This window comes from Phyllopteryx taeniolatus, chromosome 12, assembly GCF_024500385.1.
Source record: "Phyllopteryx taeniolatus isolate TA_2022b chromosome 12, UOR_Ptae_1.2, whole genome shotgun sequence".
Taxonomy (NCBI): Eukaryota; Metazoa; Chordata; class Actinopteri; order Syngnathiformes; family Syngnathidae; genus Phyllopteryx; species Phyllopteryx taeniolatus.
This window is the reverse complement of record NC_084513.1, coordinates 1,811,707-1,829,195: the sequence shown is the minus strand read 5'-3', so window position 1 is coordinate 1,829,195 and position 17,489 is coordinate 1,811,707. Positions and strand designations below refer to the sequence as shown.

The 17,489-nt window shown below is 40.8% G+C and overlaps 1 protein-coding gene across 4 annotated transcripts in view; it reads left to right on the top strand.

The window, feature by feature from the left end:
- Nucleotides 1–42: 42 nt before the first annotated feature.
- Nucleotides 43–17,489, top strand: part of rif1 (replication timing regulatory factor 1) — a 36,669-nt gene continuing 19,222 nt past the window's right edge. Inside the window, exons 1-19 of one of the 4 annotated variants that reach the window (XR_009791209.1) lie at nt 43–313; nt 749–788; nt 2,968–3,104; nt 3,175–3,253; nt 3,340–3,436; nt 4,513–4,643; nt 4,717–4,811; nt 5,189–5,378; nt 5,455–5,547; nt 6,227–6,365; nt 6,436–6,587; nt 6,678–6,786; nt 9,034–9,216; nt 9,317–9,427; nt 12,923–12,985; nt 13,486–13,586; nt 15,449–15,535; nt 15,605–15,678; nt 16,836–17,016. Coding sequence is in view for 2 of the 4 variants with exons in the window: in XM_061793129.1 (XP_061649113.1) it covers nt 2,989–3,104; nt 3,175–3,253; nt 3,340–3,436; nt 4,513–4,643; nt 4,717–4,811; nt 5,189–5,378; nt 5,455–5,547; nt 6,227–6,365; nt 6,436–6,587; nt 6,678–6,786; nt 9,034–9,216; nt 9,317–9,427; nt 12,923–12,985; nt 13,486–13,586; nt 15,449–15,535; nt 15,605–15,678; nt 16,836–17,016 (2,001 nt within the window). In the remaining 2 variants the exon portion in view is untranslated. The remainder of the gene's footprint in view (nt 314–748; nt 789–2,967; nt 3,105–3,174; nt 3,254–3,339; nt 3,437–4,512; nt 4,644–4,716; nt 4,812–5,188; nt 5,379–5,454; nt 5,548–6,226; nt 6,366–6,435; nt 6,588–6,677; nt 6,787–9,033; nt 9,217–9,316; nt 9,428–12,922; nt 12,986–13,485; nt 13,587–15,448; nt 15,536–15,604; nt 15,679–16,835; nt 17,017–17,489) is intronic. The other 3 variants (XR_009791208.1, XM_061793130.1, XM_061793129.1) reach the window with 3 other exon arrangements.

The window sequence follows — 17,489 nt, the reverse complement described above, 5'->3', positions numbered from 1 at the left end:
CTTTATAAGGTAAAAGTGAGTTTGGAGAGGATGTGACGTTGTCGGGTCAAAGGTAATTTTGACGTCTGCGTAGTGCTTTGGCGCCAGCTATTTCGCGGGGCGACAGGACAACAAGGCACATTGCAATTTTGAACTCAAGCAAAGGCCGAGTGTTGTTCAACATAACAGGCCGAAGTGCAGCAGTCCAATCGCCGACACTTCGAAGTGGTCGGCCGGCCTTATTGCTGCTTGTGTCTGGACGTCATTTCTGCGGCGAAAGTCGCCTTTGCGTCTGGAGCCCGAGCGAGTAGCGCTTCCGTGCTGCGCGTGTGGCGTATGTTTTCACTGTTGTATTGTATTGTATTGTATTGTAATGTAATATATTCATTGGTTTTCGTAGTTATTTGATGTGCATTTTTGTTCTATAAAACATATATAGGTGAGCGGTCAGAAGCAGTGTTCGCTTAGCAGCAGCTTGTTTGTGGAGTGCTTGTAGCTGCGCTAACTAGCGTAGTTTTCTAGTACTTTTCTAGCTAGCATCTGTAAAATGTGCCAGGTGGTTGAAAACTTGTAATGCATGGTAGATAGTATTTATTTTACTAACTATGAGAGAAAAATGCGTTTTCAACTGAACATTTTTAAAATTCTTTTTGGTCTTCGTGATGGGATAATGGCTGTAAATGCGACTGTTGTAATGTGATAGCGTCAACTAGCACCTGAACTGTTTACACAGTTGACTTTGGTTGACTCCCTATTACTTCGTTTACAGCGCTGGATCTCGTGAAGGAATCTTCACGTTGAATTGAGAGGTATGTCATTTATTTGTGGTTTAAGTGTCCCTTAAAGTCATTTGTCCTTTTTTTTGTTTGTTTTTTAAATGTGGGAAAGACGTGTTGATATCTGAAATCGTGAGCATTTTGTCCATAATGAGTTAAAATCCATTCCTGTTGAAATGACAGGAAGAGAAGTAAGAAAATTGTATATTTGTGTGGGGAAAAAAATGTTGTTCTGCATGGTGAAAGTAACTATTTATTTATTTATTTATGGCCCTCAAGTGGCATAATATCAAATATGGGTCAAGGCAGTGTAAAGAAACAAATTTTGTTTGTTTTTTTAAATGTGGGAAAGACGTGTTGTTATCTGAAATCGTGAGCATTTTGTCCATAATGAGTTAAAATCCATTCCTGTTGAAATGACAGGAAGAGAAGTAAGAAAATTGTATATTTGTGTGGGGAAAAAAATGTTGTTCTGCGTGGTGAAAGTAACAATTCATTCATTTATTTATTTATTTATTTATTTTTGGCCCTCAGGTGGCACAATATCAAATATGGGTCAAGGCAGTGTAAATAAACAAACAGGTCGAATCAGGCCTCTTTCAAATGTTGATGAAAATCCACTACATATCTGCGAATGTGAGTGCAGCGTAAAACGGATCTGATATATACCCTGTCAGTGCATGCTTGACACAGTCGAAATACTTTGATGCCAAATGCATGCACACTTCTGACCAAAAAACACATGTAAACATACAAAATAATAACCATTGTAAATCTAAACTACTGAGAAAGCATAGACTGAAATACATTTTAAGTATGTTACAATAGAGGTGCGTTGAGCAATAAATACGGAAAGTTGCTAATGCCGACCAGTGGAGTTAATGCAGAGGTTCCCCTCATTTTAGTCAATGAGTCAACCCTGGCTTAAAAAAAAAAACGCTATATAGCGTTTAATATTTGTACAATTGATGGATTATTGTCTACTTCTGTATCGTTACTGCATGGTGTTGATGCTTGAGTTTCGAACTTGAGCATTGGCGCATGCGGGTTGTTTCATTTGGTCTGTCTGTGTAAACACAGCTATAAGTTGTCCTGAAAAATATACATGGATATATAAAAATAGTATGTTGGCATTAAATTTCAATTGGGAAATTGGACTTGCAGTGTAAATCTAGCCTTGGATCCAAAAATAACCTTAAGATGAAAGTTTGTCTTTCAGAATGTATCAATTAATGAACGATTAATATTTACGACACAAACTAACATTAGCATCACTCCTCACACAAGTGTAAAAAGAGATAAACAACTCTATAGTTAAATTAAATATTCACCCTTTGACACATGGGTCAGACATTTACTCAAGTGGAGAGGAATGCTTAGCCTATAGACAGTTTAATAGCCTCATTATACAGAATTATTTGAAGCTTCAGTTTCACAAATCAAAAATATTGTAAGGGTGGAAACCGGGCACGCAAAATATTGACTTTAGACTTAGTATCGATCTTTCAATGTAGGACAGAAAATCACAAGCAAATATGGCCACAAAACCAAGCCAAATAGCTGGGGCCTTTGCAGAGTTTTATAAATGATTATACAAGAATACAAATCCATTCTGCAATCATACAGAGCTCTCTTAACCTGAAAGATATAAAATGAAAGCCATCTGCGGAGGGATTAGAATCATCAATCAGGAAATTAGAAATGAAACAGGTGATTTCGTCACTCAAAGATAGCAAAAGCCTTGGTCCAGACAGATTTTAGAATTTTACAAAACCTGTAAAGACCTGATAGCACCGCAGTTACTAGTATTAGGGTTGGGTCAGCTCAAACACAAATAATTGAAATTGTCACAAATGCATCATGAGACGTACACGTGGGACCGTATTTATTCCCGTTAACAGTCGGCACTTTGTGTTTGTGCATAAGCACAATGTGACGTCACTGGTTCGTTCTGTCCACATAGAAGTTGCATTTGGTTTTCTAATGTGAACGAATATATAAAAAGATTGGAACAAAAAAAACAACAAAAAATTTGAATTGAGCATCATGCCCTACACCAGCTAGTCAAGGATGACAAAAATAAAACATTTTCTTTATCTTCACTATCACTGGTCACCTTCTGTTGTGACATCATAACAAAACAAGCAAATCAAACATTTTAGTCAGTTTGAAAAAAAACTAAAATTGTCCCACCCAAATCCTACTCGTGAAGGCCGGGTTGTGGCGAGTAACGATGATGGCGTCGGCGGAGCCTCCGAGCACCTTCAGCATCGTCCCCCTGCTGGAGTGTCTGGAGGACAGCACCGCTGGATGCTCTGAGCAGACCGACGCCTACCTCACCATCGCCAAGTAGGTCTCTCCTTGTTCTTCATCAAATTTGTTTCCTCTTTTGTATAATTTTCCTGTTACTATTTTGCAGTCGGCTCAGTGGAGAAAACGGCCGCCAGTTTCTTCCTGCTGTCACAAAGCACTTTTCCCGCTTGGGTAGCGCCATCCTGGTGAGTCGTTTAAATTTAAAGGTGGAAAGTTCTACCTCAACAGCTACGCTTGCCAGCTAACCGCTACCACCTGGTGTTGCCTGCAGACTCATGTAAGCAGTCCGCATGCTGAGCTGAGCCAAGCAGCCCTACAAGCTCTAGGCTTTTGTGTCTACCATTCACATGTTGTCTCTGGAGTGACAGGTGAGTTTCTTTTTTTTTTTTTTTTTACTGCTTAAAATGTCTTGCATTCAAATTAAAAAGACAAATGAAGGCCCTAATCATCCTTACAAGTGACTTCATTCGCACATCCATCCTTCAAAAGTTTCAAATGCCATGTTTTATTTTTAAAAGAAAATGTTTGATTGAAATGTTGCTATAATTGTCTAAATACATATTTATAGTGGTACCTTGACTTACAACAACCCTATTCTATGGTGCTGGAAGACGACAAAGACACCCATAAACTGTCTGGCTTTCACAAGTTATGCCTACGTAAAATCATGCATATATTCTGGCCAAACGCAATCTCCAACAATAACCTCCTCAAGAGCACTCAGCACAACAGTTTGCATAGAGTATTACAGAAATGTGGACTGGCCACCTATTTAGAATGTAAACGTCAACATTCCCTAAAGTTGCATTGCATTGGACCATAGAGGGCAAACAGGAGAGAGACAGACCGACCGACCGGCGTGACGGGAATGACTCATTTGACTTACAAGTGCAACAAGTTTTTCGAGTTACGAGCCATCACTTCGTTGATTTAACTAGTGTCGATGTCAGAGTAGTTGTAACACTTTAATCAATGGCTATTTGAATACAAACGGTGCAGTAACACCCGTAGAGACAATATGACGAGGCTTATATTCTTTATCCTCTGTAGAAAATGTCTTACTGTAATTTACACGCTTAGAAGAGAGTATTCATCTATTTATTAGGTAAATATTGGTGGCCAAGGCGCTCACACCAGAAGGAGCAGCACCATGTCGATGGGTATGAAGTCATGATGGACAAACTTCAATTCTTTTTATTGTTGTTGTTGTATATTTTTAGAAAGTACAATATTGTAAGGTGGTGTTTTTCTTAAAAAAGAAAAAAAAACACGCTACATAGTTTTTTTTGTTGCTGTTTTTGGGAGGGCTGGAGGGGATTGACGTTTCCTTCCATTACAGTAGGGACAGATGATTTGAGAGATGAGTCTTTTGAGTTACGGTCGTGGTCAGAAAATTTTTTTAATTTGTAAGTCAAGGCATCACTGTGTCCTCCTGTTTTCCCAGAAACTTTAACCACAGAAATCCTGTCCGCGCTTTGCTCCGTGGTGTCCAAGTCTATGGAAAAGAATACCTGCACCAGAGCCTTGTGGGTCATCTCTAAACAGAGCTTCCCCGCCGACATGGTGGGCAAGAAGGTTAGCACTGACGCGAACTATGGCGGTGCTGCCCGGCGCAGCGCTATATTCATGTTATTATTGATCCACTCAGGTGGCGTCCATACTGAGCATGCTGGAGAGGGTTTGGAGCAAAGGCGAAGTTCCGTCTGTCGTCATGGAGCATGAGGCCGTAAATGTCATCGTCAGGTAACTTTCATGGGGCTTGTCCATTTTCAGCCGTTCCATTAAAATCAGAGGTGGATGGGATTTCAGTGCTTTGAAAAAAAACACTTGTGTAGTCAACCAGGATTGACTAATTTGTGGACTGAGCGGGCTGTGGTAGAAAGTGAGTGTGAGGTTTCTAAACATGTCCGACTGCCAAAGTGTTTGCATTTCTCTCCCTCATAATGGACGGGATAAGCTGAAATTCACTTCCTAATCTTTGTCTGCTGCTCAAAACTTGCGGGTCTGAACCGCGATATGCCTGCAGTATCAGACGGCATGCTACTCTGCCACAGCTGCCCTTTTAAATCCTCAAGGAGAAATAGAATTGTTACGATCCTGTCATTTCCTGGTGCTTGTAGGCTGCTGGAGCAGGTCCCAGCTCAGATGGGCGAGTGGGCCGTGTGCTGGGCCAAGCTCGTCATCCCCCTGGTGGTGCACTCGGCCTCCAAGGTGCGCCTGCGGGCGGCCGCTGCCATGGAGATAGGCCTGCCTTTGTTGCTGCAAAAACAGATGGAGGTGGCTGCCATCATTGAGCCCTTGATGTCCACGGTGGGTAACATCCTCTGAAGGTTAAAGTTGACCTTAATGATAAAATGATGCGTATGCTCTCCGTTGGTCTTGACAGAAACTGATTCCAGAGCTGCAGAAGCTTTTCATGTCCAAAAATGAAATGAACGTCCTCAAGCTCTGGCCATTATTTGTCAAACTACTTGGGAAGGTACAATTGTTCATATTACTTTTTTGAATGATACAGATACAATTCTGGTACTCACAGCTCTACCTACCGCAGACCACTGACCTTTGATTCAAACTTTCAGGGGTTAGTTCTGTTCGCGTAAGCATAAACCTACATTCAAGTAAAACTTTACAGATGTCACGTTTGCGCATAATGGTGTGTTATTCTGTGAATAGCTCTACAGAAGAAAAAAAAAATCAAATATGGTGGTTCCAGAATTGGCAGGGATTCACTGTACTACAACACATGGTGCACACAACACAACACATGCATAGTAAAGGTCATTCCTGCCACCTTGTGAAACCATCTGTTTTTTTGTTTTACCTGATGGTAAAATGGGAAGCTCTTTGAGGTGTGGTGCACATCTATTTGAGTGGATGTTTAATTGGGGACTGGCTTATATTCAATTAGAGGCCACTATTTGAACAAATAGAGTACATTGATTGCATCGAGTATTTTATTTTAGTTTCAATGGAAGCTGTTTTGTCTTCTCTTCTATCGACCATTTACAGCTCTACACTGGAGCACTTGAGTTTGATTTTGTGTTGACTGTTAAGCTAGAGTCAAGGTTGTACGATATTCAGCTTTGAATCTCGCTGTTATGTTTGTATGGTGGTGTAGTATGACTGGAAACCTGAACACCTCCCTATTTTCTCCGAAGTTGCTCCACCGGGGAGGGCCCTTTATCAACTCGCTGCTCCATCTGGAGGAGCTCGGCTTTCGTAGCTCCTCTCCCACTGTCAAGAAAATCGCCTTTATCGCCTGGAAGAGTTTGATCGACAACTTTGCTCTCAATCCAGGTGTGCCATCGCCCTCCTTATTTTGCTTGTTCCTTCTGAGCTCCTCTAACATTAGTGTTGTCTCCAAAAGACATCCTTTGCAGTGCAAAGCGCATGAAACTTCTCATGCAGCCCCTCATGTCAATCAATATCCGGACGGAGGCGCTATTGCTCACCAAGGTGGAGGTGTGGTGGTATCTAGTGGTCCAACTCGGGCCCAACCTGTCGCCCCACTTCGATCTGGTAGATTCCCTGTTTTTAATTATTCCTAAGTCTCCATTTTGGATCGGATTCAGTTTTAAATGTAATAATTACTGGTTTGTGTCTTCTCAGGTGTCACTCCCGTTGCTACAGTGCACCATTGGATCTGAAGCTGTCTCAGCCCCCGCCACCCCTGCCAGAGGTCAAAATGGCATTGCAACACCCAGCACACCTAAAACCAGTACGTTTTATTTCAGCGGGAATAGGGTGACTTTTAGCCTTTCTGTCTGTTTGTAAAATATACAGCATAAAAAATTATATATCAGCAGGGAACACTTGCTAACTCAAAATACAGCGGCTGAAATAAGTATTTACCACGTCACCATTTTTCTCACGACATATATTTCCAAAGGTGCTATTTACATGAAAATTTCACCAGATATTGGGAACAACCCGAGTAACCGATACAAAGAAAGTAGGACAAATAAGCTCAGAAATTAAGTTATGTGGAATAATGTGAAATGACACTGGGCAAAAGTATTGAACACGCCAAGTGCTATTTATTTAATACTTTGTAGAAAAGACTTTGTTTGCAATGACGGCTTCAAGACACCTCATGTATGGAGAAACTAGTCGTATGCATTGCGCTAATGTGATTTTAGCCCATTCCTCCACACAAGCAGTCTTCAAATCTTGACGGTTCCGTGGGCTTCTTTTATGGACCTTGAGTTTCAGTTCTTTCCATAGATTTTCGATTGGATTCAAGTCAGGTGATTGGCTGGGCCATTCCAGCAGCTTTATTTTTTTCTTTGAAACCAATTGAATTTCCTTGGCAGTATGTTTTGGATCATTGTCCTGCTGAAATGTCCACCCTCGTTTCATTTTCATCATCCTCGTAGATGGCAGCAAATTTTTGTCAAGAATGTCTCTGTACATTTGTCCATTCATCCTTCATTCAATAATGTGAAGATTACCAGTACCATTTGCTGAAAATCAGCCCCACACCGTCATGTTCCCACCTCCGAACTTCACTGTTGGTATGGTGTTTTTAAGGTGATGTGCAGTGCCATTTCTCCTCCAAACGTGGTGGGCATTATGGCATCCAAATACTTAAATTTTGCTCCCATCAGACCAGACTATATTCTCCCAGTATTTAACTTTGCTTGTCCAAATGTTGTTCAGAAAACTTGAAGTGAGCTTTGACCTGCTTTTCCCACCCCCCCAGCAATGGGGTCTTATGTGCTGAACGTGCATACAGGGCATGGCAGCAGAATGCATTACTCACTGTTTTCCTTGTGACAACAGTACCTCCTAATTCCAGGTCTTTTTGAAGCTCTCCACAGGTGGTCCTTGGCTCTTGGACAACTCTTCTGATTATTCTTTGTACTCTCCATTTTCTGAGCCGCTTCTCCTCACTAGGGTCGCGGGAGTGCTGGAGCCTATCCCAGCTATCCTCGGGCAGGAGGCGGGGTACACCCTGAACTGGTTGCCAGCCAATCGCAGGGCACACATAAACAAACAACCATTCACACTCACATACACGGGTACGGGCAATTTAGAGTCCTCAATCAACCTACCACACAGGTTTTTGGGACGTGGGAGGAAACCGGAGTGCCCGGAGAAAACCCACTCAGGCACGGGGAGAACATGCAAACTCCACACTCTGTCAGAAATCTTGCGAGGAGCACCTGTTCGATGCAAATTCATGGTGTTATGATTGGCTTTCCACTTGCGTATTATGGCCCCAGCCTTGCTCAATGAAACGTTCAGAAGCTTACATATGCGCCTGTAACCAATGCCATCGTTATGTTTTGCAACAATTAGTTTGCGATGGTCTTGAGACAGCTGTTTGCTCTTCCCCATCATGAGATGTCTTGACTCACACCTTGGCAACATTGAGACCTTTTTGTAGGCCATCAGTTTGGACTGAACCAGCTCATTTGCACAGACAAGGGGCTGGATTGCTGTTTGTTGAGTAATTATTTCACTGTGTACTTTTTACTCATACTCAAGTAATTTTTTGGAGGACTACTTTTTACTTGTCACATTATTGTCAAGTAACAGTACTCTTACTTGAGTACAATGTTTGGCTACTCTACCCACCTCTGGAGCGGACGTCCTCTATTTTTTTGCTCATCAGATCAGCCATTGTCGTATTTGTTGCACTGGTCTTTTGTATTTTCATGTTGAGGTTGTGGTCCCAGCGGAACGGTGAAGCACATGCAACATCGGCGACAAGACTTGATCCACTAGTTACAGGGGTGGGCAAACTACGGCCCGCGGGCCACATCCGGCCCGTCAAAGATTGGTACAGAATCGCCCAATTCAGAATCATGACTACATTAATTTGACCTTGTCCTGTAATGGGGAGTGGTTCAGTCCCCATCCACTCCTTCATGACAACATGGTTGCATCTATGTTTTACTGGTGGTTCAATATAAGATGTGGTTTTAAGGATAGTTTTGAACTTTGCCAATGTTCATCCCAGCAGGCCCACTGAGCGTTAACAGCCTGACACCCAACACGTCACGAATGAACTTGAACTCCAGCATGCAACTCCCCTCCTCCTTCCCCGCCATCAAGTTGCTGGGCCTGGAAATGCTGCTGCACTACTTTCTGGGGCCTCAGGTGGTCGCCACAGCGACTAAGAGCAAGCTGGTCCTTACTCTCGGTGAGTCCTTGACTTAACTACTACTACTCTACTACTTGAAATGATACTGGAGCATCAGCCCTCTACACTCTGCAATAAAACACTTTTTATTTGGTTCTAGAGCCTTTGAAGCATCCTCTGTTGAATGCTGCCTCTTCCTTCAGCAAACACGCTGCTGTACTTATCTCCAACATCAAAGACGGCTTCAACAACGTCGGCAAGGACGCGCCAGGTGCGCATCTTTTTCTTTGTTCGCAGAACCGATTTTGACATTTATAATTTAATACAAAATCAACTAGGGTTGCACAATTATTTGAATTTGGGAAATTGGCATGGGAATTAACAGGAATATATACAAATAAAATTGAAATTGCAGGAGAGTCAAAAACAGGGAACTTAAATGTTATCAGGGAACAAACACCCTGCAGCCTAATTGTGGTTGAACTGCAAACCTTGACTAAATGACACCGACCCAGGAATGAATATAATTGCCTCTTCATGGTGTAAACTGGAAGTGAACCCCAAACTATGATCCTAAAACACTTGGACTGGGCGATTCATTGATGAATTCAAGTTTTTGGGGTCATGACGATTTTTGCAACCAAATGGAGGAGCATGACCAAATTATTTCAACATTTAAAACTGAGATACATAGCAGAAAATGTTGTTCTGTACACTACTCGGAAGAACGAGGAAGGAAGCCTGAAAACTCCTGCCAGAAAACAGACATGATCGGCATCTATTTTTCCAAGTTGTTTTGCATATGACAAGGAGCCCGGTGAAGGTAGCGATAGTCGACTGTGCTGAATATTGCCTGTTTATATGCTGCAAAGGCAGGAAATGTGGACCGACTGATCCACTTCAATGGTAGAAACTGCATGAAATAAACCTCACACTCCTGAATAATATACAGTACCACCATCCATCCATTTTCCGTACCGCATCTCCTCACTAGGGTCACGGGCGTGCTGGAGCCTATCCCAGCAAATCTTGGGCGAAAGGCGGGGTACACCCTGAACTGATCGCCGGCCAATCGCATGGCACATATATATTTTCAAAATAATTATCTAATATAATTATATATATATAATATATTTCCGAAGGTACTATTGACATGAACATTTCACCAGATGTTGGGAACACCCCAAGTAATCCATACATGCAAAGAAAGTGGAACAAATAAGATCATAAATTAAGTTATATGTAATAATGTGAAATGACTCAGGGAAAACGTATTGAACACGGCAACTGGTATTTATTTAATACTTTGTACAAAAACCTTTGCTTGCAATGACAGCTTCAAGACGCTTCCTGTATGGAGAAACTAGTTGCATGCATTGCTCTGGTTTGATTTCGGCCCATTCCTCCACACAAGCAGTCTTCAAATCTTAAAGGTTCCGTGGGCTTCTTCTATGGACCTTGATTTTCAGTTCTTTCCATAGATCTTTGATTGGATTCAAGTCAGGTGATTTGCTGGGCTATTCTAGCAGCTTTTTTTTCTTCTTTGAAACCAATTAAGAGTTTGCTTGGCAGTATGTTTTGGAACATTATGCTACTGAAATGTCCACCCTCGTTTCATTTACATCCTCGTAGATGGCAGCAGATTTTTGTCAAGAATGTCACGGTGCATTTGTCCATTCATGCTTCCTTCAATAATGTGAAGTTTACCAGTACCGTTTGCTGAAAAAGCATCCCCACACCATCATGTTCCCTCCTCCGAACTGCACTGTTGGTATGGTGTTTTTAGGATGATGTGCAGTGCCATTTCTCCTCCAAACGTGGTGTGCAATATGGCATCCAGTGAGTTCAATTTCTCACTCATCATCACTATATTTTCCCAGTATTTAACTTGGCTTCTCCAAATGTAGTTCAGCAAACTTTAAATGAGCTTTGACTTGCTTTATTTTTTATTTTTTTATTTATTTATTTTTTTCTCCCCCTTCCCCTCTTCCCCCAGCAATGGGGTCTTACGTGATGAGTGTGCAGGCCATAACTTCGGAGTACATTACTCACAATTTTCCTTGTGACAACAGTACCTGCTAATTCCAGGTCTTTTTGAAGCGCTCCACAGGTGGTCCTTGGCTCTTGGACAACTCTTCTGATTATTCTTTGCACTCCTCTGTCAGAAATCTTGCGAGGAGCACCTGATCGAGGCAAATTTATGTTGGTATGATGGGCTTTCGACTTGCATATTATGGCCCCAACCGTGCTCACTCGAACATTTCGAAACTTAGATTTGTGCCTGTAACCAATGCCATCGTTATGTTTTGCAACAATTTGTTTGCGATGGTCTTGAAATGGCTCTCTGCTCTTACCGATCATGAGATGTCTTGACTCACACCTTGGCAATGAGACCTTTTTGTAGGCCATCAATTAGGACTGAACCAACTGATATTCATTTGCACTGACAAGAGGCTGGATTGCTGTTTGATTATTGATAGATTTTAGGTTTTGTCTTAGGTTTGCATGCCTTTTTGCACCTCCCTTTCTTAATGTGTTCAATACGTTTTCCCCTGCCTCATTTCACATTTTTACACAACTAAATTTCTAATCTTATTTGTTCTGCTTTCCTTGTATGTGTGGATTACTTGGGTTGTTCCCAACATCTGGTGAAAATGTCATGTCAATAGCACCTTTGGAAATATATTTAGTGAGAAAAATGGCGATGTGTTAAATACCTACCAACCGCTGTATGTAACGGAGCATGGATTAAAGCCTCATGTTGTAGCTAGGCTTATTTTCCAGAAAATTGCCTTAAAACTTCAAACCTACCTGGCATGTATCCCCAGTGCTATATACAGTATGTGGGAGTTTATATTTTCAGGGAAAAAAATGACACATTTTATTTTATTATAACTGGAATTCTGATTTTGGGTGGAAATCTGAGTTTTTGTAAAGGCCATATCTCCCAGCCCAACTTTTTATCTTTTCAAACTCATTTTTGTAACATTATACTCTTACATACAGTACTTTGTTACACCTAGAGGTGATTTAAATAATAGTGCTGTTAAAATAAAGCTTGAGCTTTTCGATAGCTACTGCCTAGAGCAAAAACATGCACTTGGAGCGAAGACATTTTTGCTACTGGTAACAACTCATGCTTAACCTCTGCGACATACAAAGATCTTAAACTATCTAGATGGATCACTTCAACATATACTTTCTTGACACCAATTACTGCTTCCTATTAGCCAGGGCTTCTGTGGCATTCTGGGGCATTAAAGAATGAGTACAAAAATAGGCGGCGGTCCCCAGAACTGTGAGGCACATGTGCTAACCAGTCTTCCACCGTGCCGGCTGCCACAATACTAGGTTATCAAAATGTCTGATCTTACAGTATATACAGTACAATGTTCAGCCCTTAATTATTCTTAAAAAATGACGTTTAATCCTTAAACCTGCCCTTCCAAAGGCTTAGAAATGCCTCGGCCGCAATCATTGACTTTGCGACTATTTCTAAGTTAAATGTCTTTACAATCACTCTAAAAATATTTCATACTTTAGAATACTTAAAAGATATACTACGGCAACATTTCTCAATATAGTAATATAATATCAAACCCATATCGCCCTCTCCCATCATGGTCACAATTAGTGAATGAGAGGTCTTAAATTGTTCTTAAATTTGGCTTGTGGCTGTACCCTGTGAATGATGATCTTAAATGAGAAGTGAATTCCCATGAATTGAAATGTATTCTAAACTTTGTTCGCCTTAATATTTCTGCAGATGCCCTTTTGGCACTTTTATGGGATCATCTTGTACATTTTGTCTCACTGACCATTGAGTCTGGTAAGTACTTTCTTCTTTGTAGAAATTAGTTACTGTTAGAGAAAAATGTAAATTAGTACCGGTATGTGTTTTTTAAACTTAATTATTATTATTATTTTTTTTTTATAAACACTGCCAGAGGTGTCTAAAGTGCATCCCTGGGGCAATTAGGTCATTCATTTATAAAGATAAAATTTCTTTATAAATGCTGTTGTGGCGCCCACACTATGAGGAGGGTTCTTCAAGCCGTAGTTCCCTCCCTAGTGGTGCCACATAGAGCACTCTTCGATGGGTCTGGGGTTCCGGTCGCTCTGGAGGCGGATGGAGAGACCACGCCCTTGCCTCCTGCCCGACTCACTGCCACCGTCATCAGTTTAACTCTGAGCGTTCAGTTATTTCTGCCACTGTGAAGAGAAACAATCACTGAGGGGTTCTTACCCAATGATGATGACTGCTCTTCATCAGTCATGTGACTATAGTTGGAGCTTGTTTGTTTTTGCTGATGGCTTCTGTGCCTGCAGGGAGTAAGAAGGATCGGCACGGCTGTGACGTTCTGACACTGACACTTCAAGCCCTGCAGAACGTGGTCTGCTCGGAATCTCTTCCTGCAGACAAAGTGCTGGTAGGAGTGTCATCGTCTATTTTCTCAACTGACGGATGGTCTTTCAAAACCTAAGTCACACGAGCATTTGGTGAGGCCTGTTGTGCAATTCAAATTGCAAATAAAAACCTAAGAGGAACCGTTACAAAGAGCCCAAATGCATTTCATCCACTTAAGCAAATTATTTGTTACATTATTTCATAAATTTGTATGCCCCCTCAAATTGCTAAAATATTGTAAAATATCTTTTTTTTTCAGTCCATATAGGTATACTTGTAAAAATGTACTCGAATTAGATTTTTGATAGAAGCTAGGGTTAATAATTTGACTTTTTTCTATTTTTTTTTTAAAGAAAACCAGCCCACCATGAATTCGTGATGCCATGCTCCATGCAAATCTAAAAACAAGAAAATATATTCTATGAAGCCCTAATGCATTTAACCTGCAAATATTCATCATCTATCTGTTTGACTGTTGCTTGATAATATTGTACAACCCTTCGTGGACTGTATTAAAACAGAAATTTTAAAATGTATACCTTTTTTTTAATAGAAGAGATTTTTATTTTTGGTTTATTTTGTAATTGTGGATTTTACTCATCTGATTGAAGTTTTTGATTGCGCAGAGGATGGATATATATATATATATATATATATATATATATATATATATATATATTTTTTTTTTTTTTGGGGGGGGGGGGGTGTCGATTGTGGATCAGCAATAGGAACATCCTGGACAGTCTAAAAAAAAATCTGTTTTGACCTGGCCGTCCATGAATATTTTATTCTTGCGTCATATTGTTTCATAAATCTTCGTACCCTGTGCGGACTTCATAGAAACTGAAAATGGTTCTTCATAGGGTAAAGTTCCCCACCCCTGCTTATGATAAAAAAAAATATGGTTAAATGAATTAATTTAGACTCTAAATTGCCCGTAGGCATGACTGTGAGTGCGAATGGTAGTTTGTTTCTATGTGCCCTGCGATTGGCTGGCAACCAGTTCAGGGTGTACACCGCCTCCTGCCCGATGACAGCTGGGATAGGCTCCAGCACGCCCGCGACCCTAGTGAGGAGAAGCGGCTCAGAAAATGGGTGGATGGATGAATTAATTTAAATTATGAATAAGCTGCATTTTTTTTTTTATTTTTTTATATACTGTAAAAAGAAAAAAAGTGTAACTGCTAAACAGAAAGGCAGCGGTAGCAGAGTCTCAAAGCTATACCCCATCATATTCAAATGCACAAGTTTATTTTAAATAACTCTAAATGCACCACAATTGAGGGGCTACCAACTTTGGCAACCCGAGTGACCTGACTCCATTTAAGTATCAGCATTTGACCATTTACAGTAAACCCCGTTATTCGACCAAGTCCTGCCGTGCGAAAAACCTCGAGTAATTGACACCCACAAAAATCATTATAGTGCGTGTTTAAAATGTGACTGTACAACAAACTAAGATCCCAATACACTATCATTTTGAACTCATCCTACAACAGTCCCCCTTAAACATAAATGACTTACAGATCATTTGTTTATTTATTTTTCTTAGGGTGATGATTTTTTTCTTTTTTTTAAATTCACCGGAAGTAAGCATGCCACATGCAGTGAAGACTCTCCCCAACAACCCAGGCTAAACTTAGCTTTTGCCCAACATCTTAGAACAGTCAAGATGTGCTACTTCAACATACTTCCTTGACACAAATTAGCCAGGGCTTTGGCTTTGTTACAGAAACAAAATACCCCAAAATACACTGAGATTCTGCAAATAGGTGAGTTTTCAGTTAATAGGTGATAGGTTCCCCAGAAAAAAATGTGAATAGGTGTATTAGTTAATAGCAAATTGGCAAGTGCTCACTGTATTTACCACTTTTTTTCCTTCAGATTCTCTTCGAAAGCACCGTCAAAGGCATCTCTCCGCGCGTTCTCGGCTCTGCCTCCTACCAAGTGGGCAAGATGGATGTGCTGAATGTGAGCATAAGGCCCTTTTCTTCAATAACGCCAACTTGGAGTCCACTGACCCTTGTTGTTTCTCGTTAGGGAACGCCGGCACTCTTCCTCATTCTGCTCCTCTTCGACAGCAGCATGCTGACGGCCTACATCGAAGACGCCAGGCGAGCTCAGCATGTTTCTTTTAAATGATGTCATGTAGTCGTTTGTTTCATGATAAATATTAGCAGTTTGCCGGCATGTGACTTCGTGCTATCTTTTAAATTTAGGCTTTTCATTCAAATCAAACCACAACAAGTGACCATTCGTGTGTCTAAAAATACAACAGCTCTCATCATCCCTGTACTAGTGACCCGCAGGCTCCCTCTAGTGGTACTCATTGTCTGGTACATGGCAAAGCAATGAATGCATGAAACATCACATCTCAAACCTATATCACTAACTGCAAAGATTGCCTACTTTGTCTCGTTTTCATTTCACTCGTTATAACAAACAGTCAAAAATAAAGTGCATTAATTGCAGCAGTAGTGATTTATCCATGTTCTGTTTGGGACTGATTTTAAATAGGTAAATTGGTTTGTTTTTCTAGTAAATACATTGCAAAATAGTGTGAATAATCATGAGTGATATTTTTTTATGGTGGCGGTATACTTATGCAATCGTTTTTAAATGTATGTCAATCATATGATTGTGGTAATGCTTAAAATCAAGTGGCTTTCCCAGGGGAAGACTGTTAGCAGCCCTCGCTATCAGAAGTGGCCCCTCTGAGTCGAACAAATGATCAAATAAAAGTAAAGCCTTTGTTTTTTGGTTTTTGTTCACTTCAATTGACCTGTTTTGTCTCTCTGCTTGTTGTAGACAAACCTCTTGTTCACATGAAAATATTTTGCAAATATATCTCAAGTTAATATCGTTCTTCATACAAAAGTATGGTATACCATGGTCATGCTGTACCTCCTCACAAAAATGATGCGACCAAATCATGCGCTGGCCAACTGAAAAAGTTGGTCGCACTAGTTGAATAACTTTGTGCAGTGTTATTGTTCAAACTGTCCATAATATTACAGTGGCTTAAACCTTTTTTGAGAAATCCAGTACAGTACTTTTTTTTTAACTTAATTATAATTTTTATGAATAAAACCCCTACCGTGTTTTTGATCAACTCCTACGCTATTGTATTTTATGCTGGCCATTATGGTGGTACTTGGCAAATCAAGGATTTTTTTGAGGTGGCGCTTGGTATCAAAGGTTTCAGAACCAGTCTTTTAGAAAAAGGGATTTTATTTTCCTGAAGGTAAACATTTGTTCTTTCTGTGTGTAGGTTTTATCAGTGCCTTCAGACGCTGGTGGGCTGCAGCCTGTCGGGCCCCACTTCCCCGCTGGCATTCGCCGAGGCCGTGTTGGCCGCGGTTGGCCGCAGCGCCCCCTCTGTGCACAACAAGGAGCACCTGCTAAGGATGTGGAGTGTCGTGGTCGCCCCGCTCACAGACACGATCACGCAGGTACACCCAAAACAATTTACAAGTTAGTGGTTGTCATTGAGGTCAGTGGTGATCTATGTTAAAGCTTTGGGTGACGTCTACAGTCGACCCCGGCATATCTGTGGTCCGGCACCTGCGCATTCACCCATTTGTGGATTTAAGAAAATCATAATTTTATATTTTAGGAGGAACCAACCCCGAAAATGCTTCTTGTCGATATATCCCTGCTTATTCAATAATTATTTGGTTTAAAGACTATTTTTAAAAATAAATAAAGATATTGGCGGTCGGGCTCGGTCCATATCTCCCGCGAATAGCGGGGGTCCCCTGTATAGCCATTAGGCTTTACACGATCAGGATTTTTGGGGCCTATCACCGATCAGCAAGTTTAAAAAACAAAAAAAAAACGATAACTGATCACAAGATGGAGCAATGTGTCTATTTAAATGACTTGTTCATTTACTATATATACTTGTGTACATAACACTGAGTAT